The sequence below is a fragment of the Pleurotus ostreatus genome (genome assembly GCF_014466165.1).
Source record: "Pleurotus ostreatus strain PC9 chromosome Unknown scaffold_11, whole genome shotgun sequence".
Classification (NCBI taxonomy): Eukaryota; Fungi; Basidiomycota; class Agaricomycetes; order Agaricales; family Pleurotaceae; genus Pleurotus; species Pleurotus ostreatus.
The window spans coordinates 20,969-47,006 of record NW_023503166.1 but is presented as its reverse complement, the minus strand read 5'-3'; the positions used below and the strand labels follow the sequence as shown (position 1 = coordinate 47,006).

Here is a 26,038-nt window from a genome sequence, read left to right as displayed (position 1 = left end):
CCGTCGCCCAATCGTGTTCCCCCCGGTCAAAGACCGTGTGTAGTGGGCTCCACATACCCGGCTTCTTTCTGTGTCAGCAGACAGTCGACGTTTACGACACTATCGCTATTCAACCTCCTAGTTGCTGTCGAGCCTCTTCCCCTCCGATGGGCGCGGCCTGTTGGCCATCAAACTCTTCCACAATCTGTTATCAATGGTGTCGGGTCGTCTGTACGAAGTTTAGCGGCTTGTAGGCTCTGACTGCATATAATTCCACGATCCTTGCGAGCGAGGCGACTCTCAGACTGTGAAGCTGGCACAGACACACGCTGCAGCACCTATAATGGTGAATATCAATGCGGGCATTAGAGGACACTACACCTCCGTGGAGACGTGGATGCTTCCTTTTCCCCCGGATTCGATTCCATCCGTCAATGGGGCGTCTATCACTACGGCATGTAAGGGAGCCGTGATATGGTCTGAGATGTCGAACGTAAGTATAGCCCTAATCTGCCCCTCGACCGCCTGAACATACCGAGATGAATCCCTCCTTTAGGGATATCTGCAAACGCTGGCTTTGGGACTCGGCGCTTGGAGGTTGGGCATAAATGCGAGCAGCCCCCCCCACCAAGGGAACTACCTACTGCAGGCCCCTCGACATCAGATTGTCTGATACAATGGCTTCCCAACCACCCCCTCATCCTCACAACATCCAGGGTGATTTCTATGCAGCCTCCCAAATGGGGGGCAACGCTGGCGGTCACGGGAATCACAACAATATATTCAACGGCGGGCAAGGTACAACCTAGCCGTGCGATTGCTGCGTATCTCACAGTCCATCACTCACTCGTTAGAGGACATGAAGACTCAACTGGCGACTATCAGAGCCATGTACGAAGCGCAGAACATGAGCAAGTACGACTACAACACCTATCTCGGACAAGTGCAGAAGATACAGGAGACGCTTGGGGAGATGTTGCGCGACGCGGATGATCTCGAGGGAAAGCTGGAGGCAGACCGTCAGAAGAAGTTCCGTGAGTGTATCACCAGCGGGCCTTGGCGGTTTCTGGGATCGTGCTGATAGTGATGTATTTCTAGCACCCCGCAACAGAATGCCCGAGGTAGATGCCAATTGGCGTGAGTACCGACTACAAGTCCAGGTCCGTTCAGACGTGATCAGAGTCCCCTTTTCTAGCCACCCCCGCCGCCACAAAATCTATGAAGCGCGGAAAGTAGTAGAGATGAAAATTGTTTGAATGTCCATACGCCCATAGCCGTTTATGACAACCCATCGCCCCCTTGACGTGCCATTTTGGTGTCAACTAGTCAGGACTCAGTCGCTCAGTTCAAGTCCTGGCGGGTCCCTACTTTTACGTCCTTTAACGATTGTGGATCCGATCTCGACACACATCTTGATTGATGATTCTTGAGTAGACCGCTGGTTTACGAGCCTCTCTGCTTAACCTCGACCAATCTCGTGTGTCGTGGATACAAAGGCCGTAGAAACTGTCAGCCACCTTCTGTTCCACCTTTCCTGCTTCCGGTCCTGTGCACAGACCAATTCGTCCAAATTCGTCTGCCCATCATGTCATGTAAGCTAAAACGTGCCTTCATCTTGCTTGTGGCGTGGGTAGAGATGCAAATAGGAGATAGTACCTTGCTCACAACTCACGATATCGCACGATGGGGACCAGAGGCTACTGGTACGCTCACGCGTCTAACTTGATCAAGTTCCAGCCTGATATACTTGTTTTACCAGTGTCTATCGCCATCGGGCAAAGTATGTTGCAAGATACAACCACTATGACTCCTATCCCGAAAACTTTGGCGTCCAAAAGGTGAAGACCATCCCCCGCAACCCGTCTGCATACAAAAAATGGCTCGAGAAAATGCGGGGGCTGTTAGAGCGGCTTTTTCGGCGTGCCGGCGTGGTCGAGGAAGAGAGTGATGATGGCGAGGATGAACGATACCACGTCGATGACGATGACCTCGATATCGAAGAAGTCAAGATCTCGGAGGAGCGGCCGTACCCAGATATGCTAATCGAGTACGTCTATGAGATCGACCTCGATGATGAGGTCTTCTGGGTGAATGGGATGCCGATATTCCGACTAGATCGCATGCCGACGGCGGAGGTGTTCCTCGAGGTGCTGGGCGAAGACAGCTACGGCCACTTTGCGACGACGGAGAGCGTGCCATCTAGGCATAGGTATAGGATCGCTGCTCCCCCGCAGCCACTCAGCGCAGACATGGCATCATATGAATCCCTCCGCGGATCGACCAGCGTCGGCACCGATATTTACGAGCTGCTGAGCGTCGCCGAAGAGCCTTCCCCGGACGAGCGCGTGTGCATTCGTCTGTACGAGGTCATCGTAGGGGTGTTGATGCGCAGCCGCAAATTTGTTTCCCCCCTCCTCGCCTCACAGATAACGCCCTTGGCGCCATCAACAATCCCACCCTATATCGTCTCGACGGCCAAGTCTCTCGTATTCCGTGCATTTCTGCCCATGGTCTTCCATCCTGACGTAGCGCTTTCGAGCGAGGAATGGATCGAGGAGCAGGGGGATGGGGATGGGGCGGAGATGCTGTGGTTGAAGCCGGATGTCTGCTTCAGCGCGGGCTTCTACTTGGAGCACGACGAACATCTTCGTGCAGCTGTTGGAAGGATGGTTCGCAGTATTCAGCAAACCTCCAAGCCCGGTGTTGTCTACGGCATCATATGCTCAGTTTTCCACTGTGTCATTGTTCGATTCGAGCTTGGTTCATTCCAACATACACCTGCATTGCGATTCCTGCCCTCACGATTTGCCGACTCGCCTTCCACTCCTGGGATCACCGCATTACTACGCCTCGCGTACGCGCCGAGATACAACGACGCCCTCAGTGAGATAGTCCTCAGCAAATGGCAGTTCAAGCCCAGACTCGATGCACCTCAGGCGACATACATGGACAGACTCCCACCGGAGCTCATTGCCCGGATTGCATCCTTCATCCCAGATCTAAAGACCCTCCTCGCCTTCGCCTCGCTCAACCCGACCACAGCAGCGCAGGCAGGCTCCGAACTTCGCTTCCCGTTCATAGGGGACTACCATCTGCTGCAGGTCAAGACACACGACGACCTCACACAGGCAATGTTTGTCGGTAGGAATGGGCGGGGGCGGACAACGACGCTGTGTGTCCAGGGTATGGGTCCAGATGATACGATGTACAACACACAACAGCGGTTTGGCAGCGAGTGCTATTCGGTGTTTACACATATCGAAGACGCGCGGGATGCAGCGTACGTTTTGCAGGCAGTGCAGAGTCGGTACTAGCGACGCATGCGGCTCCAGTTCTCGCTGAACGCATGCGATTCTACGGCTCTACAGTCGGGTTTGTATCAATACATGTAACGTCCGTTTGGGTTCCTTGATGTCCCATGGGCTTGTATTAGAGTTCTGCGCTATCAAAGACCCGTTTCATTCACTATTCGTCCTCCAACTCTTCCGTAGTCAAAGTCTTCCGTAGTCAAGATGTCCTGACCCGGAATCGCCGGTCAAAGTGTCCATTTATCCGCACGTCAACATAAAGACCGGATACGTCGATCACTTTGGTTCTTGACGGAAAACAGCGGTACTGACGTAAGACACAGCCCGGCGTTGGTTCTCTGTCCAGAGTAGAAAATGGAATGACCATATGAATGTGATAAATGATATATTCGTCGCCAGTTCGTCACCCAAGTCAGCCATCAGCTACCGAGGGATAAGTAACAGGACATGTTGACTTATTGAATGATGCTCAAGACACATGTTTTCGTCGCCGCCCCACGGAAGCAGATGTGATTATGCTGTTGCCTTCGTGGTATCTGATATATCTCTGCGCAGCTTCGGCATGTCAGGCGAACGATAATGTCTCGAGAACACGCCACCGCATTCATGTTTATGTTCGTGGTTCGATGTATAAAAGGGAGCAAATGGGCTACCGAATTCTTCAGCAGCTGGTCTCTCCTCCCCCTTTCTCCTCTCACCTCTAACGTGGCCGGTCCACAGTTACCCTCAGTCTTCCTTACTCCTCACAACTTCTCGTACGACCCCAGGACCCCAGGACCCCAGAGCCATGCAATTCCGACGATTGTCGTGCACCTCTGTGCTTCTGGCCTGCGCTATCGCCGTTTTCGCAGCCCCAGCTCCCTCCCCCATGCACATGATGGAGCGAGACGTTTATCAAGACGTCGAAGTCCGCAATTGGGGCTCAGAAGACATGATTCCGCGCTACAACGTTGAGGACCGCGTACGTCTTTTTTCGCGTTGCTATTCACTGAGCCGCCATCTGATTATCAATGCACTTTAGTACCGTGCCGCCGTGTTAGAAGCCAGAAAGCCACCGAAACCAGTAGCGAGACCAGCGACAGCGCCAAGGCCCAACACCCCACCGGCCCCGCGCCCTAATGCACCTGCTTCAAGACCCAATACTCCTCCCGCACGGCCTAACACTCCTGATAACGCACCTGCCTCAAGACCCAACACTCCTCCCCCCACACGGCCTAATGCACCTGTTTCAAGGCCCAACACACCTCCTGCATCGAGGCCCAACACACCGCCGGTTCAGAGACCCAATAAACCCGCTCCACGGCCTAACGCGCCCGCACCGAGGCCGAACACCCCTCCTGCTCAGAGACCCAACACGCCGCCTCCACAACGACCAAATACACAACCTGGCCAGAAGCCTGCAGCCGATCAGTGTGGCGCCAAGTCGAATGGGAAATCCAAACGAGCGTTCTCAACGACATGTCGTACGGTCTTGTGTTCTCTCTGCGCATCATATCTTGCTTACACCGCGGTACTGCAGAAACAAACTCGTTGACACTTGGTGGCGTCACGCGCGTCCTATCACGAAGGTTCCGGACCAAGGGAATTCGGCGATTACTTACAAGGTTGACGGTGGCTGGCCTGATCCTACCAATCAACAGATGGTGACCGCCTATGCGAAGACGGGTAAAAGTATGTCGGAATCCTAGCTGCGAAACCTTTGCTCACGATGATGTTCGCAGCACCTGGTTTGACGTTCGAAGACGAGGCCAAGTGGCTAGGGAAGGTGGACCAGCTGTTAGCTGAAGGCACATACGAGGGGCATAACTTCATCGTATTCCGTGGTGTGACAGACAAGAGCCGCCTTGACGCCACGAACTTCGCAGAACAGCTGTACCCAGTCTCGGGTCAGGATAAAGTGGCAGAATGCGAGGCACTGGTCAAGGAGAAGCTCGAACTGGTCATCCGAGAGGTCAGGGCCTACGTGTATGTCTCGTCCGGGTTGTCATCAGCGTGTCCAGCCGCTGACTCTGCTTTTAGGGACCAGTTCGGTATCCTTCATACGGACGTTCAGCCAGGTAACGTTCTGTGGGATATGGCTGCCACCGATCCCACTCTCATCGACTGGGGAAGGGCCAAGGATGTTGGGAAGGGCCGTGTATGTTCTCTCTCGCTCCGCCGTCCTTGTGCACCGACTAATGGTTGGATTTACAGTGGTCTGATGAACTCGAGGCGGATGTCAGGGAACAAGCCGAGTTCTCGCACCTGAAGGGAGGAGAGAGGCTTTGCGGCTGGTAGTTGGCTGGGTTGATATAGATCGAGGTCTTCTACGTGCTGTATGGTCGTCGGTCATGCATCATACTTAATCGTCGATTCTGGAGTTACGAGTCTCGTGATCCATGAATCTCTGTATAAATACGAAATCAGTCATAATCGACCATACTGGACGCTAGAACTCCTTGAAGATACTTTAATGATTGTCCCATGGTCTGACATCAAAAAGCAAACACCCATGAGGACGTTGTAGAAGAAGCGAGGCGTTGTTTGTGCGCCTTTGACAGCGAAGATTCCAAGATTGAGACGTACATCTGGTAGATTCAAGATAAATCTTCGTATTGGCGATGAATGCGATAGGCGTGGCCCTTTGCGGCCCAAATTTGAGTTGAGGGAGAGGACCAGAGGTCGAACTTCAACCTACTTCAACCTACTTCAACCTGGTTGAACCAAGACGAAGTCACAATGCACGTGACGTGACCGAGCGCGACTTCAAGTCCGACTGGCTCGTATTCCGTCGTCAAGGACCTGAAGATGCGCAATGCTGAGCTCAGCGACGCCGTGTTCGGGGCAGTGAAGGACCGGGGTTGTGTGTAGTTCAAGTATGTCCTGCGCCCCTTTCTTCTTTCTCATCTATTCCCTGTCTTTCGCCTCGCGTCGCACAATTACTGATTTGCTATATCCTTTGAACAGGACGAACATTTCCTTGTCGTCCGTCAACGAGCCAAGTCATCGATTGCATTGGTCATTTGTTGAATACCTCTGCTCGACTGTCGGAAGAATTGCCACGGCCGCGTGAGTGTGAGTGTCACCGACGACAACGAGACACATCCACCGGGGCTCAAGGAGCAGAAGATTATTGTGAAAGTGAAACATTGAACGTGGATTCTTACTCTCTTCGATGACCGTCCGTTTACCTTTACTTTACAGAGACCATCATTATACTTCACTTTTGCATCTATAAATCCTTCATACATACTACCAAGTTCCAACCACCTACTATTAGCCATTAATACTTCCCTTCACATTGTATATAAGTGCAGGACCTTTTAATCAAGCCTTTTGAGAGGTATATATACAATATATATACAATTAAGACCTCACAAGTGAACAGGAACAATAGGAGGAACTCCTGTGTCCACGTGATATGCGCCAGTTAGAGCGCCTCCGCCACCGATCCCGCTCTCAAAAGCCCGCCACGACGGCGGCGACACCGACGCACCCATGAGCTCCCTCGCATTCCTAGTCACTGAACTCCAGGTAACGCGTTAACTCTCACCATCACACGCCTTCTTAACCATCGTCTCAGTCACTAGCCAGCGAAACACGCCGAAGACATCCTGAAATCCGAGAGGTACGTATTGAGCCTCATTCTTCGGGGTTCATCAGTCTCTGAACGACTTCCAAGGCCGCAGAAAAGTCCCTTGCCATCCTCCGCTCATCGCCCGAGCAAGCCACGACGAGCCTAGCATCAGATGGCCCGCAGTCGAGCGATCTGCTGCGCCCCGTCTTCATGGGCTGCGCGACGAAGAACGCGAAGGTCGTCGCGATCTCTCTTGGTTCCCTGCAGCGCCTTATCGTACTGAAAGCCGTCCCTCTCTCCGCCGTACCAATGATCGTCAACACAATGACAGACGCTATGAGCCAAGGCGTGGATATCCAGCTGAAGGCGCTGCAGACGCTGGTGTCGTTGATTACGGGATTTCCGGAGGTGCATGGAGAGTTACTGGGAGACGTGCGTTTGCTCTACTACGTTATACAGAAGACCGAAGTGCTGACTACAGGTAGGCCCTGCTGCTTTGCTTCAAACTGCAAGAATCCAAAATCGCGGTCGTATCCTCCACTGCCGCAGCGACCCTACGTCAGCTCGTGATGTTCATCGTCGATAAGATGGTTGACGAGGACCTGAAAGGGAGTTCAGCGACCACCATTCCAACGCACCTACCTGATGGATCGACCAAGTCCCTCGCCCCGTCCGCTAGAGACGCGTTCTCCGTCTTCGAAGATCTGTGCCTACTAGCCAACTCTGAGAAACCAAACTTTCTGAAGCTCGAGTCTCTGCACAAGACGTTCGCGTTGGAGCTCATCGAAAGCGTGTTAACGAACTCGCATGCGCCGATACGGCAAGTGAGTAATCCTAGATATCGTAGTCTCTACAAGGCAATTGACGGAGCGGACTGCATAGCATGAGGAACTTATTTTGCTGCTACGACACCACCTTTGTCCCCTCCTCCTCAAAGCCCTCTCTGACCGGCCATTATTCCCCCTGACGCTGCGCTGCACGCGCGTCGTATTCATATTGCTGAAGCAGTTCATCCATGAGCTGGACACGGAGGCCGAAGTCTTCCTCGCGTTCTTCATACGCATCGTCGGCGAAGAGGGCGGCGCGCTAGCAGACAGCGGAGGGGGCGGCATCAACCGACCGCAGTGGATGCGCGTCCTCGCTATGGAGATCATCCGCGGGTGCGTCCTCTCACTGTACTTCCTTTACTATAGCCGTAACTATGCATTCAATCCCCGCGCAGCCTATGCTCCGACGCCGACCTGGTGCGCACGATCTGGGACCGCTACGACGCGCAGAAGGACGCGTCGAGCCAGGTGCTGTCGTCGCTGGTGTCTGCGCTGAAGCGGCTGATCACGGAGAAGCCGGCGCTCCTGGGTGTGAGCGCGCAGATGTTTGGCGTGGGTGTGCCGGAGCAGGCGGTGGAGGGGGGCGTCGTGGAGGGTGTGAAGGGGATGGTGGGTGCGACTGTCTCTGGGGTTGCGGGCGTGGTGAGTATGGGGATGGGGATGGGAGGCGGAGGCGGAGGCGCGGGATTGAGTGTCGAGGGCAGTGTTATGAAGGTCCAGTGGTACGTCCACGCGCACTGGTTTTGTCGATCGAGAGTGTGCTGATCGTTGAGTAGCATCGACCAGCTCGATAAAGCCGACGCGCCGCCAATCCCAGAGACGTACATCTACCTGCTGGGTTTGCAGTCGATATGCACCCTCTGCGAAGGGTTCTCGTCATACGCCACGCCGCTGTACAATACCATCATCACCCATCGGTCCCGGGAAGCCGGGGACTCGACAATGCGTGCTCCCCCAGCACTAGACTTGGCGAAGCTCGCGTCCGCCCCCTCGCCAGTCGACGAGCACACTGTCAGCCAGCTCCGTATCGTACAGGACATCATATCAGCCTCGTGGCCCGCGCTCCTCGCCTCACTCTCCTTTATCATCTCCACGAACATCTCCGACGGGCTGTTCGTCGACGTCGTATTCGGCGCGGTGCAGGGCCTCATCAATGTCTCGGGCATCCTCGCGCTAGGCACGCCGCGAGATGCTCTTTTCACCAGCTTGGCGAAGTTCGCGATCCCTGCGCGAGTGGTGACGAGTTTGGAGAACTATTCTTATAACGATGCTCCCTTGAGCCCCAGGGTTACCAGTTCGATGTCCACCATAGCGGATCTTAGCAGCGGGGGCGGGAGTGGTACGGGCGGCGCTCACCAGCCGCCCAGCCTCTCCGAGCGCAATTACGCGTGCTTGAAGGTGCTGGTGAACTGCGCGATGTTCCTCGCTGGAAGTCTGGGGGAGAGTTGGTACTGGGTGCTGGAGGTGATGCAGAATGCGGAGTATGTCATCACGTCGAAGGGGGCGGGCATATCTGCGCCGCCGATGGTGAAAGGGAGTGCGTCGAAGCCGGGGAGTCGGGTGGTTTCGATGATGGGGGGCTCGCCGCAGCTCGGGGCGCCACCCGCCGTGAAGCACCCGCTGTTGATGGAACTGGATGGGGAACGCCTGTATGCCGCTATCCAGAGATTGTTTGATTCGACGACAGGGGCTCTGGACGACGAGGCGTTCGGCGCATTTGTGAGGGCGCTGTGTAAATTGAGCTGGGAGATGGTGGGAATGCAGAGCTCGTCGAGTGACGTGCATTCGGGGCTGGCGTCGACGTCGACTTTGACGCTACCAACGGGCACTGCTGGCGGGAACGAGAGCCTCGAGTCGTTGTCGTTATCGCCCAACACGGAGGCATCTCACAGACGGAGAGCAAGTGGTATACATATACCACGAACGCTGGTACGTTTCTTCGTGCGTCTGACGGAAAACGTTCTCGACAACTCACTGGGTATTGGGTGTAGCGTTCAGGCGACTTTGGCATATCGAAGCTGCTTACGGTGTCCCTTTTGAACATTCATCGGCTGATATATCGCGCACCTAGCGTCGCATGGGAACCCACCACCATGCACCTCCTCTCGGTCATTCGCGACGAGAAGACTACTAAGAAAGATTCGAAGGAGAAACTCGGCGCGCCGCAGGGGATTCGCATTCAGGCAGCGAAGGCGCTCGACGAGATCTTGGTCAACGCGCTGAAGAGTCTCGGCTCGGGCGTAGGGATGGGCGATAAGAAAGGAGACGTGCAGCAGCGCGTTCTGGATGTTCTGGGCAAGCAAGTTATACTAATTCCAGACGGCGGGCCGGGCACGGGCGGGATTACGATGGTGGAAGTTGAGTTGAGGAAGATGGGATTGGAGACGTTGCACGAGATCCTCCAGAACTCGGCGCATACGCTGATCGTTGGGTGGGAGAAGATCTTCGAGATGCTGGGTAGCGTGTGTATGCCGAGCTCGGCTGCACATACGCAAACTCAGACGGTGGCTGGGAGTGGAAGTGTTCCGTCCTCTCCTTCAACGAGCAGGTGGAAGGCCTCTCCTGCCATTGGATACGGCCAGCCAGGAGACAGACACCAAGAGAGAAACGCAGCGACGCTTATCAAGATCGCTTTCCAATCATTGACGTTGGTATGCGACTCTATATCCTCCCTCCAGCCCGACCATCTTCGCTTGTGTATCATCACCTTAGGTCAGTTCGGCAGGCAACCAGACACGAATATCGCCTTGACGGCCGCGACTTCGCTGCTCTGGGGTGTCTCTGACGCTATCCAGTCGAAACGCAAGTCGCTCTCTGACACCACCCAACCAGCGTATAAAACGTACAGCGACTTGTGGCTGTTTTTGCTAGGGGAGATTTTGGGGTTGTGTATAAGTATTGGAGACGAACGGCGGGAGGTCCGCGACGGGGCGATACAGACATTGTTCAGGGCCTTGATGTTCTATGGTGGGACGCTGAGTTTGGCAGAGTGGGAAGAGTGTGTTTGGGGGATTCTGGTGCCGCTATTCGAGAAGCTCAGTACAGCGATCGTCGGGGCTGCCGGAGACGCCACTCCCTCCGCTGCCTCTTCCCCTATCGCTCCTATCGGGACTCCAAGTTTTATCGGAGAACGAGAACAGGGCTGGGATGACTCGAAGATCCTCGCGTTCCACTCCCTAGGGTCTATCTTTCATGATTTCTTGGCTGATAAATTGATCCGATTGGAGTCGTTTGCAAGGATATGGGATTTCCTTGTAGCACGAGTCCAGGAAGCCGTTCTGTGGGATAACAGGATCGTTAGTTCACCTTCCTTGAGGTGCTTGGAGAAGGCCATCAAAGCCGCAGGGATGGCTATTGGGTCGAGTGGGGGCGGAGGGAATAACGAAGTTCTTAGCCAGCGAGTGGTAGATATGTGCGAGAGGGCATGGAAGGCATTCGATGAGATAGGCGATACGATACTGCAAAAGAAGAACGAAGGTCCGGCAAAGGTATCATCTCCCATTGTGCTGGCCATCCCCGTGCGGGTGACGAAGAGTTTCAGCCAAGAGAGCTTCGTGAGCCTGTTAGAGGTCGTTCAGAGACTACGGGAAGTCGAGCGGGGGATTCAAGCGAAGGAATGGGAGTTGGAACGCCTTGCTCGGTTATTGGTCATATTGAAAGGCCAGCCGATCCTCTTCTTTTTTTTTGCAATGCAACTCATGTTATTGATGTGATTACAGGCGTATTGACTTATTCTTCGTCCCCGGACTATAGGCCCGATATCGATTCCCTGTCCCCTGCGCAGGTATGTCCCTGGACCTCGATCTCTTTCTCCACTGATTCACCACCTTATTAGACATCGGTGATGGATACAGTCAATGGCATCGACCTATCGGCCCCCGCCGTCTCCTCCCTCGTGATGCGTGATCTATCAGAATATGCCACCCTTACTTTTCTAGCGGCATTCGACGTGCAGCCCTCAACGCTTACACAGACAGGCCCGAAGCGTATCACCTACATAGCGTTGATGAAGAAGACGATGCCGCTCCTCGTTGATCTGTATTCGCAGTTCAAGGCGACGCCAGATATCTACGCTGATGGTACACTTGAGGCGGTTATTTCGGTAAGTTTGCGATCTTGTTTTTTACGGTGTACGTCGCTAATACTTGTACCTATGATAGGCGTACTCCATCCCTATCAAGATGAAGTACGACTGCCCTGCTCCGTCGAAATTCGGCAAAGACCCTCCGCTATGGAAAACCGCCACTACAAACTTCCTGCGCGTCGTCAAAGAATGCTTAGCGCAAATGAACGTACTGAGGGAGAGTAAGTAGACGTCCTTTTCATCATTGAGACACGTCTCACATCGTGTTTAGACATCCCTGACGACCGAGTCGAAGGAATCTGGAGACAGATTATTGATGTTTTCCGGGGTGGTATCCTTGCTGATTGGTATGTCATCCCGTTGTACCCTTGTGTTTCCGCCTGAATATCCCTCCACCGTAGCTCCGCTAGCGAGGAATTCCCTCTGGAAGTGCAAGAAGCCGAGGAGAATTTTGATCTCGCACTGATTTCGTCTTTGGAAATCGACGTTTTGCCGTACATCGGTGACTCCCGAGTTCCAGACCCGCTCATTCGTCAACTATCGAAGGTCTTGCAGCAGGGCAGCGCTCTCTATGAATCTGATAGCAAGAGCTCGGCGAGCAGTTCGCCCATTGCCGAGGCCCTTCGCCAACCGGGGGAGTTTGGATTTGGCAAGGGAGGGCTACCCGAGGGAAGCTACGGATCCACCGACCTCGGCACTCCATTACCACGAGAACGGTTCTCTTACTGGTGTCTGGACCTGCTCTTTCTCATGTGCTCGGACTTCTGCAAAGGTTGGTGGCGTGTCAGTAAGATGGACAAGATGGCACTAATTCCCCCTCCCCGCGTTCAGATGGGGAGCCACTTCGTAGACGTGTCGCTGCGCTGAGCCTACCCTCGTTGCTGAATCGTTGTCATGCATCGCTGGCAAGCTACGTCGCCGATGAAATGATACGCGGCGGGCTGCCCTTTCCCAGAGCCCGTGAAGAGGAACTGCTGTATATCCTTCGCAAGCTACTGGATCTATCGCTATGGCCTGCATCTCTCTGGGCCGCCTTCGCCGAAGAACCAACGCGCTGCTGCACCGAGACTCCCCGTACGTTTCTACAGTGCAATTGCAATTCATGCGAAGGACTTCTGATTACTGACGTCGTGTACAGCTATAGATACTACCCTACCTCCGTCCGAACTGGTAGCCGACGCCGTGAAGCGCTCGACGGTCGCGCATCTCTTCCATATGTACGACCTTTTGTGTGATATCGCAGCGATACCTCGCAAGCCTCCCTCGACGTGGGTATCCATCCCGCAAGCGAAGTCAGCTTCGAGTTCAGTTGGGAGGATTCCGATGCCGACAACCACCAGCCCATCCTCCATTAGTCAACTTGGAGAAACCACGCGAGCGTCGAAACTATCTCGCGGAGGTGCGGTCGTGGAGATGGATGCCCGGACGTTGGCGAGGGAGTGCTTGAAAATCATCGGAAAGGAGCTAGGTGTTTCGCGTTGAGTGGCCTAGTAACCTACAATATTGCATTGCGCTGAAACTTGATATTTGATACTGTTCATTTTGTGTACTGTTTGCGAGTTTGTGCCACCATTTGGGACTTCTTACCATTATCGATAGACGAACATATATACATATACATACCACGGTCGTAATCTATCCCCTCTGGAATTGGACTTTCTTCTGTGAGCACTGAACAGGCAGTACGAGATGCAGAGTGTCGTGTGTTGGATATGCTCGCCGCCGCGATTCGATGATTTGACACGTTCGACGTACTCTCGGGGAGAGGACGCGAAGACGCTAGCGTCACAACCGTACACGTAATGTGACTGCACGCGTCGTACGCGCCTTCTCTCTTCCTTCGCGTCGACCATGTCACCGCCGTCAGCCATAATATCGTCTTCTTCCAACCCGGCACAAATGCACGCGTCTGCAAGCACTCCCGTCACCGCGCCATCATCTACGATGCCCAGTGGATGTTCTGAGCCGCCCCTAGTTGGAGAAAACGGACTCGGAAAACCATGCATTTACTGCTGTTTGCCAGTAATGCGGACACTGCTTTCAAGCGGCATATGCATATGCAGCGCGTGTGAAGGCATTGAAGAGGCCCGCTTTTGTGAACGGGAGAGGTAAAGGGAAACCAAGAAGAGGAAGGCGGCGCCGATGGTATCAACGGATGATAATGGCGAGTCTTCTTCTGGGTGCTTGACGCGTCGACAGGGCTTCTTCTGAACAAGGTTGGTGGATTGTTTTGTTTATAGCACATATGGGTATTTCTAACCCGAAGGACGCCTCGGTGCAGACTCAGAGACCGAAATTGACATCTGGGCACAAAAATAAGAAGGCCAAATTGTCTATCACAGTACGTGTTCTTTGGAATCCATCCTTATCTGTTCACTCAGGCAAATCTCTCCTCCTCCTCCTCCTTCTCCTTCTCCTCCTCCTCCTGTGTCATTATATCGACCTTATATCGTATCGTATCTTTGCAACCACCCGTCGACGGTGTCTACCGGACAGACAAGGACCTCTACGCGTACCTGCGGAGTAACAAAGCGCGTAGGTAGCAGTTCTCCGGCACGTTCTATGTTTTCGGCCCGACGATGGAGCATTCCAAACGTGCCCGCAACGTATTAGATGCGCTGAAGGACAATGCACGCGTGTCTTTCAAGTGCGTTCAACGTTTTTCTTATTCTCATTCCGCGTTACTGATTACTGACGACTGATTTCGTGGACAGGACGAACGTCACGAAATCCTGTTTCGGGGAAAACTCGCGGACTGAGGGACGCATGTGCTGTGCGTGCCGGAGGAAATATTGTGGAGGCTGGATCGACGTCACGGTGAATGACATGCCAGAGGATACAGGCCACCTCAAGCCGGAGTTCGTGCAGCAGAAGATTACAGTGGACACTGGAGATCACACATTGACACATTGATACGTAGCGACTGGGCATGTTGTTTCGACATTGGAGGGACACGCTGGTAGAGTTCTAAGCCTGGCTTTCTCGCGAGACGGACGCAAGATTGCATCTGGATCAGAGGATCGCACAATCCGAGTGGGGGAAGCGGCAACGGGGAGGAATGTAATCAGCTGGATGGAGGGACACTAGTGGATAATATCACTGGCGTTCTCCCCGGATGGACGACGGCTGGTGTCTGGATCGAGAAAAAGCACCGTTTGGCTATGGGACGCCGAGGCCGGGGTACAGCAACGGGGTTTTCGCGGACACGAAAAACCTGTTGTATCTGTCGCGTTCTCCGCCGATGGGACCCGCATTACCTCAGGGGCGGAAGACATGAAGATATTCGTATGGGACATAGAAACCGGAGAGGCGCTGTTGACGTTGAGCGGACACACAGCGTTCGTCAGCTGCGTCGCCTTCTCACCAGACTGCAAGCTCGTCGTGTCATGCGCCCAAGACAAGACGGTGTGTATGGGCCACTTCGTCTGGTGACTTATTGGCAGTATACGACGTTGGATACTCAGTGGACCGTGTTGCGTTCTCCCCAGATAGCACGCGCATCGTCTCAGGATTAACTTCGGGTAGAATCCATGTCTGGGACGCCGATTTGTTACTCTAGCCATCATCTCCAGGAGGCGTAGGATAACCGAGGTGACGATCCTTGGGGTGCTCTGGCGCGGCCAACTCCTATCAACGAGGCACTTTGCCACTCTTCAAAGTGGCCAGGTGGCCCTCCACAAATGTGTGGCCACAATGCCGTCGCCGGCGCCGCACATGCCACTATCTGAATTCTTACATATATTCCCTGAGCAAGCCTCCACCTTACCACGAACGTATACCCACCCCACCTCATACCTACATCTTCGCTAGCTGCGACATCACCTTCGAACTACTCTAAATGGGACCGTTCTTCACAAACACGAAGAAATCCAAGGCGAAGGGCAGTACATACAGCAGGATAAACGACGACGGCGCTCAAGACGTTCGGACTTACAATACCGACACTACTTCCGCTACTTTGTCTCAACGACTGGTAAACACCACTGACGCGAGATACCAACCTGAAATGACCAGAGCGATGAAGCGTGCGATCGATGCGGAGGATCCATTCGCTAGTCCAAACGACCCTCCGACCCTCCCATTCGGTTCGTCTTCCTCGAATTCGAAGTTGCAGTCCGTCAGTGGGGAAACACCTCCGGACGTCCAGGGAAATCGCCACCAAGTTACGAACACCCCATTCCATAGCCCTTCCGTTCATGGGCACGTCCAATCGACGAGCACGACGACGAGCGCCGTTTCCACGAACAGCCGTAACGCGCGAAGCTTTATGGTAGAAGGCAGCGACAATAGGTTCCTGTATAACGATGGGAGCGAAGGCGACTTGAGGGACCACTGGTGTCGCGAAGGGTTGATAGCGAAGCTCAGCAAGAAGGAAGGCCTTGAGAGCCCTGAGGCAGTTTGGAGAGCGAGAATTCTGGCGAAGAAATATGCTCGAGAGCAACGAAAGAGTGACGGCTTCGGGGTTCCCTGGGGTGAGAAGGAGGGTAATGAGTAAACTACAAGCCGGGGGAATGTTGATTTAGGCGCGTAGGCTTGTAGGTTTATTTACTTGTTGACAGTTTCACCAAAGATGTCTGGCGGAGACTGCTATCCTTACGATTCCGCCTGTTATCACTGAAAGGTGTTGTGAGGAGTCATGGACATCGTTGTCGCCGGCAACCCCTACGACTTCGGCATGTCAGTGTGCGCCGCTTTTCTCATGAGAAACACAGGATATATAGGCCCCCTACTCTGTATATATACACAGAGAAGCTTTGAAGCTAAGGTACGTTCCCCTCGCGTCCTAGGGATGTCTCCTAAGAAGGCAAAAGTGAACGTTTCGTCCATATGTCTATATACAGATACAGGCGGAGGTATGATGGCATTCCCAATATCGCCTCAGGCGGGACGTCCGCCTCGCACTCTACTCTACATCATCTCGATAAGCAGACACAGACACACCCATACCTTGACAAGACGAGGCCGATGTCTTAAAATATTTGTCTGCGAGTATCAACGTTCGTTGGGTATCTTGTGTAGATTGTCTTTATTTCGGGACAACGATATGCCCAATTCGTTTGCTGTAGCTTCGGTAACGATGCGTAAGCCTATCGACTCTCTCGAGGTATAGTCCTTGCTGATGAGAAGATGATTTGGAAACAGTGGAAACCTTTCTATCGGCTTACGCTCTGACGCTATTATCAACAGGTTGGCATGTCGGGCACGGTGCTTGCCCCAAATATGATGAAGAAGAGGAGCCCCTGACTACTCCTGTCCTTTCAAGCGCCCGGCGGACAGCCAAGTCGCTAAACCACGCAGACATTGCCAGACATTTGATCATATCAATACGACCTTGTCCTGTGAGCCGGTTTGAAAAAGGCGAGAACCAATTCTCGACCATCGAGGCGCGCCTGAGGTAGCTGCCATGCCATCGGAGGATGTCGATGACCATTCAGGGTGGCCGACAGCGTATGGGTGGGTTAGAAAGGGCGTGATGATGAACTGGGATGAGTCACAGACCGGAATATCTGCGCTAGAGGTACGTGTATCTTGTCTCTGTGACCCATTTGATGCGAAGACCTCAGTGTTCTTGTGCGGCCAAAGCTTCTATTGCGTTGCTGAGGCCTGAAGCTAAAAAAATTCGGCAGTAGCCCCCCCGTTATGCGCCAAGAGAATACTAAATCCCGCCTGCTGCTCTGTGGTTCAGCTTTCTCAAGGAGCGCGGGGCCGAGGAGATGTTGGCACGCACCTGCTCGTGATGTTTGTCTATTCCGCGATAGACGTTTGTGAGTAGATGTCGAGCTCGCGATCGAGACGTTATTCACTGAAGGAGTTTTATCAGGCTGCGAGAGACCGCAGCGGCCTTATACCGGGTGACAACGTTGTTGGCGATATCGGTCTTGATCTACTTGACCAATCAAGCTTCAAGCACCCCTCCCTAGTTCGACAAAGCTAACGATAATTCCAGTGCACCACTTGAGTCACTGTGAATCAGCCATTTCGATTTCGACTTAGAACAGTCCAGACACCGCGATGAAGCCTGCCGAGTACTCCGAAAGGTCGACGACATGCCTGGAACTGCAACCTCCAACCTTGGTACAATAGACAGCACGTTCAACGCTGACCTACCCGCGAATGGAGTATATGAGCCAATGACACCCGCCTGCAGTACTTCGGTGCTCACCAAGCCTGAATCCCTTGCGCTAAGCGTGCTACTATATCTCCCCCTGCCATCTTATTGGGCACAGCGACCGACTATCTTCATCGTCATTGGCGACAGCCGATAGCATGGACTCCATCGTACAGGTCATTCTTCAGCAACCATATGAGACTTCTACTTGTAGTTCGTGAGTTTATTCATCTAGATTTGCAGACAAGGACTCGGTGGGCTCACCTATTCTGTTTTCAACGCCTACTAGCAACCCATGGGCGCTAAACAGCAAGACTGCTAAAACATTGTTCTCAGGCTACAGTATTTCGTCGAGCGTTGGTCGCGGGATCCCTATCGTCGAATCATATAAAATTACCCGTGAACACCTTCTACTTGTGCGGGGGAATACAATTCAGCAGCCATCTTGCGGCCCTCGTCCAGCCGTTGAACCAGGATTGGCATCCCCTTCAGATGATACGCCTTGTTGGACTCGATCCTTTTGCGGGTTATCACACTAGTGTCTTCTTTGGCGACTAGGACAGGTATATTGTCATTTGGACATGGATCGATCTGCCTCTTACACCTGCCGCCGCTACACGGGGATGTATCATGGTGGCTTCTTAGGTATACGCAGGTGCGCCGCGAGTACGCTGTCCGGGTCCCAAGGTAGCTGAAAATACGACAAGCACACTGAATTTCCCGGGCTGCGGTCTACGGCCGATGGCACGACGGCTAGCGCGTTCGACGTATGCCACGAGAGGCCGCAAGACTGCGAACGGATGAAATGATAACAAAAGAATCAACTTCCAATGCTCACCAAACGCGACTCTCCTTCGCTGAACCGAGGACTACGTCCCCACGATTTCTCTTCAACGGCGTTGAGCAGTCTATCGGTTTCATCTGCATAATGACGGTGTGGGCTCTATCGCGCAAGACGTTCTAACTACGCTTAGTAAATCTATTTACCCAGACGGCAGGTTCACCTATACCCACTTCAGTGTTGACCCGGACGGTGTTAGAAACAAACGAAAGTAAAGGTGAAGGGAGTGTGACCTCTACACTGTGCTACTGCCTGTTGCTCCACCTCGGGTCTTTCCGTACAGCATAGCCTGGATCCATGGTTCCACGGTTTGACCAGCGAATTCATTTCGGAGCATCGACCTCTTGCTTATCATACGGATCCGCGCCAAGCCAGAGAATGGGGCGTAGTATAGGCGCCCATTCCCACCAGATCGCCAATCTTCCATTGTCAAAACAAAAGCGTCGCGAGTCCGAAAATAGGCAGTGGCCGTGTCGTCTATCTCCCTTAACACGATTTACCTAACTGGAACTCCGCGACACATTGGAATCACGGTCGTGTTGGTGAGATGGTCCAGTGGTCGCGTGCCGGCCTGGATTTATTAAATGGTGAAGACCAATACTTGAACTTGAACTTCATCAACGACGTCCTTCAAATTTCCTGTATATTTCTCGATTTGCGGCTTTGCCACCTACAAAGCGCGTCGATTCCTGACCAGATCTTTCAACCTCAACCTCAACCACAACCACATCCTTAGCTATATCCTTCAAATCCAACCGCGTCCTTTAACTACTACCACACCCTCCAAACCCAAGTACTCTTCCTCCCACTACAATCGTCTTCGCGTCGCGTCACGTCTATCTTTTTTACACTCATGGCTACCTACTCCCAAATGTCTTGGTTGGATCCCGCCCTACTCTCAGACGAAGACGCGACTCCTGCCTCTACTCCGCAGCGCGAAGTATCTCCTCCCATCTCCAATGAACGGAAGAACCCCGACGCCCCTGCGGTCCTCGCCAGACTCAACATCGACGACATCAAACGCCTCCCCGACGTCCTCTTTTGCGACATCGTGCGCGGCGGCCCTGGCGGTAATCAGCAAGTCGCCCGAATTTATATGCTCCCCGAGCGCCTTCCGTGCCCGTGGCCGCCCCGCGGCCCGTTCGCGCCCGTCACGCGCGAGGATCTGCAGTTCGTGGAGCTCCCTGTGGACTGCGATGGCGCGGTGGGTGTTGCTGATGCCTTGGAGCGTGTGGGTGTGGACGCCGATGCCTCCGAGAGCGACAGCGACGACACAGCCAACGTGGCGACAGAGTTCAAGTGGCGCGCGTTCGAGCCGCAGACCAGGTCGTTCGGCGCAGAGCCGCTTTATAGCACGACCGACCTCTCGGATGCCATTGTACTTGCTATCGGCCAGGATGCTCAGCAGGGCGAGCAAAGTGGCGAGGAGTACGAGGGGGATGGGGACATCGCAGCTGCGATTCCCGTGCAAGCCGCCCCCAGGGAGTCCAAACGCAAACGCTCGCGCCAGGACGCTGGCACCGACGGGAAGGCGAAGAGGATCAAGCGGACGTACGCGAAGGGGTTCGATGAGGACGGGGTACGTGGTTTTCTGTCCCCTGGATACTGGCTGTGGGTGCTGATGCGTACATACATTGAACGTGCAGCCGTATAGTGTGTGCTCGATTTGCGGCGAGCGTCTGCGCACGAAGGAAGAGAAACGCCATGCGAGCAGGTGTGGCGGCAAGATCACCAGGTGCAATCTCTGTGGCGAAAAGTGCGTCTCCTCCTCCTTATTCCTCTACTCTATTCGTCTGTTTCGCGCCTTTTACTTTCTTCTGGGTGCTTTCGAAAGGGGTTCATTGACTGATTTTGCTTGGTGCAGGATCTCGCGTGGTGATAACTATTCGATTAAGCGGCATCAGCGCTCCCAGCAGTGTAGATATGCTTATGCTTAGGCGGCCCGGCGCTCCAAGCTTCGACCACATATCACTGACTCACTCACGACTATCGTTCACGACAATTGTTACGACCCATCCAACGTCTCAAGATCTCATCTATCACTTCCTCATCCTCATCACCTCTCCAATATCTTTCCAGCATCGCTCAGCATCTTTCGGAATCTCATCATCGGCAATATCATTATCTGTTATCCATCGGTAAGTACATATGTAACATCCACATTATCTTCTCGTAGCGTCCTGTACTCCCCATATGAAATATGTTGTGTTTGTCTTGTTGTCTCAAGTAATGTAGCTATCGCCCTGTTGTCTCCTCGTGTGTATCGTTCTGCATTCCAAGTAGTTATCCGTAGTTTATCTGTAGTTTATATGACCGTTTGCCCAATATATCAATCATTATGAACTCGAGCGCGACAGGGCTATGTATAAGTATAACTTGCAAAGTCCAATGTTGTTTCTCGCCGAATGTTGGGATGAAGTCAGATAGGGGTCAGGGGAGAACAAGCGTGTCGGTACGTTCCACCGTCCCATATCCTGTCCCTCCATATACGCAGTGTCGGTACAATTGAACATATACAGATCTTGTGCATATGAGTGTACTCGGATGTAGCGAACGCCCTCTTCAAGGGCAGTCAGACGAGTTCACTGAGCGCAAACTTCGATAGATGCGCATCTTCCGAGAGATGCGCAAACTCGACGTGCTCCACATAGTATGCTACATTCTGCAAACGCCAACTACTCGCCAATAGAACGAATCCTGGGGAGCCTGGATTGCAATCCGCTATCCCGATATTCGCGACGTTGTCGTTGCTGAATTTGCGGTAACACAGACTGGTCGTTTGACGTCTACCCCTGGACAACCCATGGAAGAGTCTTAAAGGATCATTCCTTTACAGGCGCAATAATCTCAATGTGTATCTCTTGATAGAAATTTCACCGCATTGCTCACCAAGCCCCCTTTCAAATTGTCCACCCCTATTCCGCACCCATTTCGATCACGGAGGCGCCCCATAGCCCTCTCCACCACCACCACTATTACTCACATTCTATCCCAACGAATATCGCCTTAGCGGCGGGGCGATGAAGCTTCAGATCCACAAGGCGCTCCCGCAGTGGCAAGGCCACCAGACCCTCTGCCTCCTCCTCGCCGTCGCCCTCTTCCTCACCGTGATATACCTCCGCGAGTCGTTGATTTCCATCGCCCTAGAGGCCCAGGGCCCGATATTCTGGCGCCGCCCGCCCACTGCGGATTTTTCGCGAGCAGACGGCCTGTTCGAGGATAAGCGCAGAGGGCGACATCCGGTCATCGAGCTTATCGAGCGGGCGGAGAGGGAGTGGGAGGGAAAGCATGAGCGGGCGAGCAAGACCCTGAGCGAGGCCGTCGCTGAGTATAAACGCCGGTATAAACGCTTGCCGCCTAAGGGATTCGACGATTGGTACGTCGATGATTTCTACTCTCTGGTGGCTCTGATTTACGGTGAACGGCGGCAGGTGGCAGTACGTCCAGGACAACGACGTCAAACTTCCTGATGAGTATGATTCTATTTACGAAGACTTGGAACCGTTCTGGGGAATACGCCCGCGCGACCTTCTGCAGATACAGGCAGCGCAAGAGAACATCCCGGACGCCTACATTATCGCCAAAGAGCCCAACGCGTCGATAGGAATCGCCAATGTCGTGCGCTCTCGCATCAATCCGATGCCCATGGAGGCTTTGATTAGCGGGTACCAAGGCCTCTTCAATATCCTGAAGCCTGTCGAACATATGCTCCCGCCCTTTCGCATTCCTGTCTCGCCGCACGACAGCCCGAACTTAGTATCAGACTACGACGTCAAGACTGCCGCACTGAATGCTGCTGCTGCTAGGAAATGTGAGTCGTGGATGTCCAACAATAGCCGTGAATTGACTTCGTTTCCTTCTAGACGTAAACCTCGCCATCTCTCCGAAGATGCCACGGCTGGGCTTTGCCTCTGCCTGCCCTCCAGACTCGCCCGCGCGCAAAGGCAAGATCATCGACCAAGCCAAGCGGCCGCCTCCGCGCAAAGAAAAGACCTTCATCTACGACCACCGCCGCGCGATGGACCCCTGCCACAGCCCGCACCTCTTCTTCTCGCACGCGCAGTTCCTGCCCTACCCCCCGACGACGCCCCACGCGCAGTCCCTCATGTCCGCGCAGGCGACGTACTGCAACACGATGGTCCACCACAACATCCAGCTCCCGAGCCTCATCTCGTGGGTAGACGACATCCACCCGCGCGAGAACGACCCGCCGTGGGCGAACAAGACGGACGAACGCATGTTCTGGCGCGGGAGCAACACGGGGCTGACGTTCAGCGCGGAGACGCTGTGGCGCTACTCGCAGCGCCCGCAGCTCGTGAAGCTGGCGAACGATATGGAGGGCGCGGTGCGGCTGAGGGTGCCGACGGGGAATGACCACCCGCAGAGCGAATCGCCGCCGTATGAGCTTGTGGACGTGCCGAGGAGGCACTTGAATACGGCGTTCTTTGATGTCAAGTTTGCGGGCAGCCCGATTGCGTGTGCGCCCGAGTACTGCGAGCTTTTGGAGCACGAGTTCGAGTGGAAGCCGCATGTGCCATTTAACGACCCAGGCGTTGGGGCGCATAAATATTTTATCGACGTACGCTCACCAAGTAATTCTATCTTATGTATATGCTAACGTAGCGAAAAGGTGGACGGCAACGGCTGGTCGAGTCGGTTCAAGCGGCTGATCACGACAAACTCCCTTGTGTTCAAAGCAACAATCTACCCCGAATGGTACGTCCTATTTTCCTTTATTCCCCATCCCCATCCTCGTCCCTCGTCCCTTACACCTCTCACACCAACCCCATTTTAACGTCGATTATATACAGGTGGCTCGAGCGTATTCAGCCGTGGGTGCACTACGTCCCCATCCAAGTCGACCTCTCGGACCTCTACGACATCTTCGCGTTCTTTCGCGGCGGTATGTACGGCAAGGGGAACCACGACGAGATGGCGCGGAAGATGGCGGAGGCGGGGAGGGAATGGAGCAGGACGTATTGGAGGAAGGAGGATATGACTGCGTATCTTTTTAGGTGAGTGGTTTATCCCCCTTGTGGTGTATTGGGGGATAGGGGGCGTAGAGGAGTGTGCATGTGAGGGACGTAGGAGTGAAAGTACGAGTAACTGATGCGATGGTTTGTGTAGGTTGTTGCTCGAGTATGGGAGGGTTATGAGTCTCGACCGAGAAGCTATGACGTACCAGCCGGAATAACATGGCGAACGGCGACAGTCGGCACTTGGCAAGCAAATAGGCGACTACGGGAGGAATTTAGAAGCAAAACTATTCACATTTAGTATCTACTATAGCTATTTACCATTTACTATATCAACTACGTATCAACTAGATTGTCAGCAACAGATTCCATTGTAGCAATTAAATGAATGCGGAGGGTTCGTGGGGGTGCGCCTATTGGATGCGTGCAAGGCGGAGTACGCGTCTCGTTATCGTGTTCAGTATTCGATATTGAACGTTGAAAATGAGCCCCCGCAAGTGAACGTCTCGCAATAATTCCGTTACTACATTATCCTCCGCGATCATGAATTCAAAGTAGCCTAACATGATATATTGCACGAATCAAACACTACATACGATACAAAACTCCGAGCGACAAATAATTGGTGTATCTACGATTAAGGGAGAGTATACTAGGACAATAGCGAGGGACTATACCTACGATTTATGTTGAATATAAAGACATACGTGCGATTCGGTGCGAAAAAGAGAGGAAGACATATAGCGGAGACGGACATGGCGTACATAGCATACTTAACATATAAACAAAACTGAAAGCTTGAGACTCAATATCAGGTGCGAGAAGAATAGGGAAGAGAGGATGCGCGCGAGGAGAGGAAGTGAAGGAGACGGAGAGCACCTCAAGGGCTGTATGGCATGTAGAAGCCGTTTGTTGGAGCGTAGACTGGGTCGAGGGGCTCGTCGTCCATGTCGACGTCCATACCAGTGGAGTCTGCGCGGGGCTGGGGGGCGCTGACAGGCTTGGCGAAAGAGGAGGAAGAAGAGGAGGAAGACGAAGAGGAGGAGCCGTCATCTGAGTCGTCCGAGGAAGATGAGCCATACATTCCACGGCTGGTCGGCTCAAGCGAACGGAAGGTGTCCGGGTGGGGCTGGGGGACGCTGGTGAGTTCGACGGGAAGAGGAGCGGGTTGGGCAAGATGCGAAGAAGAAGAGGACAAAGGGGTATTGTCTGAGTCGTCCTCGTCCTCAGAAGCCGAGCCATATGCCGTATAGCTGATCGGTTCAGGCGTGTGGGCGTACGTATATACGCCGTCTTCCTCGCTTTCGTCCTCGTCGCTCCACTGGACATCGTCCTCGTCCTCGTTCTCGTCAAACTCTTGCTCGGGTGTGTCGTCCTCGTTGTCGCTGTCGTCCGCGTCATATTCGGCCAGTCCATGCTTGTGCTCGCCCTCGTCTTCTGTGCTAGAGCCGGCGGAGACCTCCTCGTCGCCACTCGAGTCGAAGCACAGGCAGGGGTGGTACTGTCGTTTCGTGAGACGTTGATTTGGGCGCCGAACTGCGGGCTTTGCTCCCACTCGCGGTGCAGCCGGGGCTTGGGCTCGCTGGGAGGGGGTAGGCACTCGCACACGAGAAGGGAGCGGAGCGATGTGCCGCTCGCGCACCTTGGGAGCATCTGCAGTGGGGGTTCTCTTCGGCCTGGACGTGGGGACGCTCTTACCCCCCGTCGTCCGGCGGGTAGGCGCCTCCGTTGGGGCGATAGGCAGCTCGTCTTCCGAAGACGACAACTCCGAAGCGTGGCTAGGGTGCGTCTTCAAATGCCTGTCGAGGCCGGCGGGACGTATAGTCATCCCGCATTCGCACAAGATCTTCTCTTTGGGGTTCTACGGTACGCGGCGTGAATTTGGCGCGATGATTGGGAGAAGTTAATGGCTTACGGTGCTCCTAGTCGTGGCAGGGATATCATCTTTCTCTTGATTGGCTTGCACGCCACCCGCCCGCATTTTCTTGCCTGGGCGGCTTGTGGAAGGCTTCACATTTCGCCTCTTCAACGGCGTCCAGCGCTGAGGGGAAGAGGGAGGGGAAGACAACGGGCTAGACAACGGGCTAGACATCTTAGCGGGGTGGGTAAATTGAAAACTGCTGAAGCAAATGGTTCAAGTGGGTAATAATAGGAAGGAGGAAGGACGACGGACAAAATATGGCTTCACCTTTAACTAACCACAGGACATTGTTATTTATACCTGTGGATCGACATAAGCCACATCTAGCAGATAATCTGGAATGGCCACCGAGGGTCGTCCTTTGTTACTAGTGCAGAGGGCCCATGCAAGTCTCAGTCTCAGGGTCGTACGAGCATTGGCCGCCATCGGGAGATGTG

The 26,038-nt window shown here is 53.8% G+C and overlaps 8 protein-coding genes across 8 annotated transcripts; 7 read left to right on the top strand and 1 right to left on the bottom strand.

Moving 5' to 3' along the window:
• Window positions 1-656: 656 nt before the first annotated feature.
• On the top strand, window positions 657-1,215 carry PC9H_002322 (uncharacterized protein; the record flags this gene model as incomplete). Its single annotated transcript, XM_036771963.1, has 4 exons — window positions 657-777; window positions 834-1,013; window positions 1,078-1,116; window positions 1,175-1,215. 4 exons carry the CDS (start codon window positions 657-659, stop codon window positions 1,213-1,215), a joined length of 381 nt encoding a protein of 126 aa, XP_036625609.1.
• Window positions 1,216-1,662: 447 nt separating this feature from the next.
• PC9H_002321 (uncharacterized protein) lies at window positions 1,663-3,293 on the top strand (the record flags this gene model as incomplete). The annotated part of the gene is made up of 2 exons (XM_036771962.1): window positions 1,663-1,682; window positions 1,739-3,293. 2 exons carry the CDS (start codon window positions 1,663-1,665, stop codon window positions 3,291-3,293), a joined length of 1,575 nt encoding a protein of 524 aa, XP_036625608.1.
• A 781-nt stretch (window positions 3,294-4,074) lies between these two features.
• PC9H_002320 (uncharacterized protein) lies at window positions 4,075-5,564 on the top strand (the record flags this gene model as incomplete). The annotated part of the gene is made up of 7 exons (XM_036771961.1): window positions 4,075-4,248; window positions 4,309-4,750; window positions 4,807-4,827; window positions 4,869-4,958; window positions 5,009-5,252; window positions 5,307-5,424; window positions 5,481-5,564. 7 exons carry the CDS (start codon window positions 4,075-4,077, stop codon window positions 5,562-5,564), a joined length of 1,173 nt encoding a protein of 390 aa, XP_036625607.1.
• Window positions 5,565-6,764: 1,200 nt separating this feature from the next.
• Window positions 6,765-13,236, top strand: PC9H_002319 (uncharacterized protein; the record flags this gene model as incomplete). Its single annotated transcript, XM_036771960.1, has 15 exons — window positions 6,765-6,800; window positions 6,850-6,894; window positions 6,949-7,275; window positions 7,329-7,667; window positions 7,726-8,003; window positions 8,066-8,392; window positions 8,447-9,599; window positions 9,662-11,330; window positions 11,390-11,454; window positions 11,506-11,772; window positions 11,831-11,975; window positions 12,026-12,101; window positions 12,156-12,526; window positions 12,586-12,828; window positions 12,893-13,236. 15 exons carry the CDS (start codon window positions 6,765-6,767, stop codon window positions 13,234-13,236), a joined length of 5,685 nt encoding a protein of 1,894 aa, XP_036625606.1.
• Window positions 13,237-15,592: 2,356 nt separating this feature from the next.
• PC9H_002318 (uncharacterized protein) lies at window positions 15,593-16,249 on the top strand (the record flags this gene model as incomplete). Its single annotated transcript, XM_036771959.1, has 1 exon — window positions 15,593-16,249. One exon carries the CDS (start codon window positions 15,593-15,595, stop codon window positions 16,247-16,249), a length of 657 nt encoding a protein of 218 aa, XP_036625605.1.
• A 3,308-nt stretch (window positions 16,250-19,557) lies between these two features.
• PC9H_002317 (uncharacterized protein) lies at window positions 19,558-20,583 on the top strand (the record flags this gene model as incomplete). Its single annotated transcript, XM_036771958.1, has 3 exons — window positions 19,558-20,283; window positions 20,359-20,460; window positions 20,569-20,583. The coding sequence occupies 3 exons, from the start codon at window positions 19,558-19,560 to the stop codon at window positions 20,581-20,583; spliced, it is 843 nt and encodes a 280-aa protein (XP_036625604.1).
• A 726-nt stretch (window positions 20,584-21,309) lies between these two features.
• CAP3_3 (Glycosyltransferase Family 90 domain containing protein) lies at window positions 21,310-23,898 on the top strand (the record flags this gene model as incomplete). The annotated part of the gene is made up of 8 exons (XM_036771957.1): window positions 21,310-21,354; window positions 21,394-21,515; window positions 21,715-22,080; window positions 22,136-22,515; window positions 22,568-23,283; window positions 23,335-23,420; window positions 23,516-23,719; window positions 23,832-23,898. The coding sequence occupies 8 exons, from the start codon at window positions 21,310-21,312 to the stop codon at window positions 23,896-23,898; spliced, it is 1,986 nt and encodes a 661-aa protein (XP_036625603.1).
• A 662-nt stretch (window positions 23,899-24,560) lies between these two features.
• On the bottom strand, window positions 24,561-25,772 carry PC9H_002315 (uncharacterized protein; the record flags this gene model as incomplete). The annotated part of the gene is made up of 2 exons (XM_036771956.1): window positions 24,561-25,541; window positions 25,596-25,772. 2 exons carry the CDS (start codon window positions 25,770-25,772, stop codon window positions 24,561-24,563), a joined length of 1,158 nt encoding a protein of 385 aa, XP_036625602.1.
• Between the last annotated feature and the right edge of the window lie 266 nt (window positions 25,773-26,038).